General features: G+C 34.6%; 1 protein-coding gene across 1 annotated transcript; it reads left to right on the top strand.

Annotated features, from left to right (window-relative positions):
* Positions 1-1,038, top strand: LOC128869482 (putative nuclease HARBI1). The gene is made up of 3 exons (XM_054112052.1): positions 1-365; positions 422-716; positions 808-1,038. Exons 1-2 carry the CDS (start codon positions 222-224, stop codon positions 704-706), a joined length of 429 nt encoding a protein of 142 aa, XP_053968027.1. The 5' UTR covers positions 1-221; the 3' UTR covers positions 707-716; positions 808-1,038.
* Positions 1,039-4,235: the final 3,197 nt, after the last annotated feature.

Raw genomic sequence — 4,235 nt, 5'->3', positions numbered from 1 at the left:
TGGTCAACCGCAAGGACTGCTCGTTGCGGAAAATTTTGGATAAATGTTTGTACGTAACATTATGGAAATTATGTAATAGCAGGGTCACTTTCCGACAGCTTTCGGATCGGTTTGGTATTGCGCAAGGAGCTGCACATTACCTGTTCAAAAAAACAATTAAAGTCCTCTGTGAATTGAAGAGCGAAATAAAATGGACATCTGATGAACAGCAGCAAACAATCATGACGAAGTTCGAAAACAGCAGAGAGAATCCGTTTCCCTTCGTAATTGGTTGTTTAGATGGAACGCACTTCAATATACCCACGCCTAGTGAAGATGCTATTAGCTACTATGATCGCAAAGGGAAACATTCTGTCCAAATGCAGGTAAGTTCTTCGAATATACTACTTTTAAGACTCACTTATTATTTAATACTTTATAGGCCATATGTGAAAGTCAATTTCGTTTTTTGGATGTCTTTATTGGTTATCCAGGCAGCAGCCACGATGCTAATGTCTGGAGAAGTAGCCCAGTATTTAATGGCATAACGTCCGGGCAGTTACAGCTAGCACCAGGTGCAATAATATTGGGTGATTCCGCGTATCCTATATCGAAATCCGTAATGGTTCCTTACAGAGACAACGGACACCTCACCAGGGAAGAAAAAAAATTCAACACACGTCTAAGTTCAACACGCGTTTTTATTGAGCAAGCATTTGGAATATGAAAGAAAAAATGTAAGATTTTAAATCATATAGATATTTCAAGCCTTAAGGGCATATCTGATGTGATACTTGCTTGTGCCATTTTGCATAATTTTATTTTAAGGAAAGACAATCCCTTAGAACATATTGATGAAATGGCACCACAGCAGCATGTCAACATAGAAGCTGCAAGTGAGTTGGAGACACTTCAAGATTCCCCTTTATGGTCCGCTGAGACGGATGATGAAAATGGAGTTGATAGAAAAAATTATTTAAAAGCTCTTTTCTCCTCATAAGTAATGATTTAAAATCATGAACCTAATTTAATTTAATCGTAAATAGAATACTTTTTTAATTTTTGTACTGAATTCATAATTTAAACTTTTTAATTATATTTTATTCAATAAAATAAATAAAGTTCATATCACATAATTTTAATTCACTATAAAATAAAAGGTACATTTCACAGCTTCGCTTAATATAGGTAAATAAAAACAAATTAAGGGGTTATATACCTTGTGGTCCGGTGAAATTAGCGAAAGTTGGGTTTTTTTTAAAGATATGTAGCAATAATTTTATTGTATAAAAGTTTTTATTATTGGATATTACAATGTTTAAAGAAAAAAAAAAGGCTTTGTTTGTGTAAAAATATTTAAAAATGGCGGAGTTATGGCGTTTTCCCCCAAGACCCTTTTTTTGGAAGAGGCTTGCGGTGGACGCGATTCAAGTCCACCAAGTCAACTGAAATCAAAAAATCGAAAAGATTTCATTAGTATAGGGTTATATCTTCTTAGTGAACGATCAATATATTAAATATTTTGATTTTTGTGAAAATAGGAACATGTTTTTAAAAAACTCCACTTCTACAGTCCTAAAATTGGCATTAAAAAATTCATATCTGCAAAATAAAAATTTATACATAAAAAGTTGATCGTTCACTAAGAGGCGACATCAATTACGAACAATTTAAAAAAAAAATTATAAAAATCGGTTGAATACTTTTTTTGCAATCGCGTCCACCGCAAAAGCATTTTTGGAAAAACACGTTTTTGAGATAATCGCGTTTAAAGTTTCAAGCGCCGCATGAGGCCGTACGCTCAGGACGTGACGACGCACAATTTAAAACGCTGTAACTTTCGATCTATTGCTCAGATCTCTATGAAATTTTTGGAAAATGTTCTCAAGGGATTGTACTTTACGATAAAGAAATAAAATTTATTTTGATTTTTTTGAAAAACACAAGGTATATAACCCCTTAAGTTCATCTTCGTTTTGTTTGTGGTAAAAAAATCACTTTTGCAGACATTGGCTCAAAATCGATTTTAAGTCCAGAAGCGTTTTTATTCGTTCTTTCTCCAAAGCAAGCTTCTCCTTCTCAACAGCCAATACCTCATCGTGTCGGGCCTGCTCTTTCATCGCCTCGTCTTCTAAAAAATGCATCAGTTCGTTGTTGGCATTCTTTCTGGATTGGGTGGTTCTTCGTTGAAGTTGGTGGAGAATTTGGCGGTTCATTATCATTTCGTTCCAATAATGGAGTTTTCTATGGGCACATTAATGGAATGTCTGGTACCATACACCTCGTCAAAGTCTTCAAAGTGAAGCCACGATGTAGCTTCCCTACCGGATGAGTTGTTGCGTTTTTTTATCCGCTTATAGGTTACCAGCAAGTTAGAAAATTTTCGCTGCGCGATTTGCCCGTCTATTTTCAAATCTTTATTCACTTTTTTTATTTCTTCCGCCACCTTATTCCACAAAACACTCGTTTTCCTCCTCCCTGAAGCAAATTCACTTTCCATGCTCAGTCGGACTCTGAGAAGCAATTTTACTTCCGATGTACTTAGATAATCGCTAAAATCAAGAAAAATGTAATAAAATGTTGTTTTAATAACGTATATTTAATATATCTTTGCATTAAAAGCTAAAAAAATTAGTTTTATACTCACTTTTCATCAGACATCATATTAGCGTAATCAGCGGCAGTATTAAAATTTTTTCTGCAAATAATGCGTGACGTTTGATACAAAAATGGCGTTTTGGAACGCGATGCATTTGCAGTACTGCCATATTTGCATTTCTGAACGCATTGCCAACACTGCAAAAGTACGTTGCGCATTAAAATGCGTTTCTGAATATACCCTGGGCCAGTAATGGGTCAACAATATTTCTTGTGTGTTATTTTTGTAGTTCCTATGTGCACGTTTATGTGCTTGTGTGACAATTTCTCTTTGTTCGTTTAAAGATTTTACGTCTTTTAACTTATTTTGGGCTAGTACCAGGTTATAATTTGGGAAGGCGGAGATACTTTCTTGTTTTAGGTGAAACAGTATTTCTTCATCTACCTTTATCGCGTTAGTAACTTTTGGATTAACTACATTTTTAAGTTTAGATAGTAAATCCGGGGTGTCTCTATAAAATATTGTGTGTCTAAATTGACCGGGAAATATTGTTTGATTGAGGACTTCATTCCTTTCATTATCTTGTAAAATAATTATTTGGTTTCTGAAAGAGTTAAGTGGTTGTTTAACTTTTTTCATAGTTTCGACAGAAGAACTTTGTTGTGAATGATCGGAACAATTTGTTGTATTATTGATTTGCTGACGCGAAAGCGCATCTGCAACGACATTCTGGTGACCCGGTTTATAAACCAGTTTGGCACCATATTCTTCAATTAGATTTTTCCAACGCTTTAATTTCGCATTCGGATTTTTTTCAGAAATCGAAATTATTAGGGATTGGTGGTCCGTGTAAATTGTCAAGTTTGCTACACCATATAAATAATTTCTAAGTTTTTGTAAGGACCAAACGATTGCTAGTAGTTCTTTCTCATTAGTACTATAGTTTTGTCCTGTTTCATTTAGTGTGCGTGAAATGAATGCGATCGGGTAGTGATTTTGTGACAAAACTGCCCCGATAGCAAAATTGCTAGCATCGGTTGTTAAACTGAATGGTTTAGAAAAATCGGGTTGGAAAAGTTCAACTTGCTCTTGTAAAGAGTTTTTTATTTTTTCCAAGGCTTCCTCTGCTGCTACATCTAATTGTATCGGTACTTTAGCACTTTGATTTTTTGACACCATTCCTAATTCTCCTTTCAAATTAATCGTTAAAGGTTTTGTGATTTTAGCAAAATCCTTTATAAACTTCCTGTAGTAACTAGCGAGTCCTAAGAAAGATCTCAATTCTTTCAAATTTTTTGATTTTGGGTAGTTCTTTATAGTTTCGACTTTTTTTGGGTCTACAGTAATTCTATTATGTTTTATAATATGTCCAAGGTATTCAACTGAATCCTGGAAAAAACGTGACTTTTCGTCAGAAATTTTCATGTTGGCATTGTGAAGGGCATTAATTATGATTCGGATGTGTTCCATATGTTCTTCTACAGAAGATGAATAAATTAACACATCGATATAAACATATGCGAACTTTCCAATGTATTCTCTTAGTATGTCGTCAACACATCGTTGAACGATTGAGGGTGCATTCTTTAATCCGAATGGCATCCTTATAAATTCATACTTCGCACCGTTGACAGAGAATGCAGTCTTTTCTCGATCA

This window comes from Anastrepha ludens, chromosome X (assembly GCF_028408465.1).
Source record: "Anastrepha ludens isolate Willacy chromosome X, idAnaLude1.1, whole genome shotgun sequence".
Lineage (NCBI taxonomy): Eukaryota > Metazoa > Arthropoda > Insecta > Diptera > Tephritidae > Anastrepha > Anastrepha ludens.
Note: the sequence above shows the minus strand (reverse complement) of the source record. Positions and strands in the feature narration are given on the sequence as shown.

Bases quoted from the DNA above. Each gene is read 5' to 3' on its own strand.
- LOC128869482 (XM_054112052.1), top strand. From the start codon at position 222: ATGACGAAGTTCGAAAACAGCAGAGAGAATCCGTTTCCCTTCGTAATT. The intron at 366-421 runs GTAAGTTCTTCG...AATACTTTATAG, and splicing joins AACATTCTGTCCAAATGCAG to GCCATATGTGAAAGTCAATT.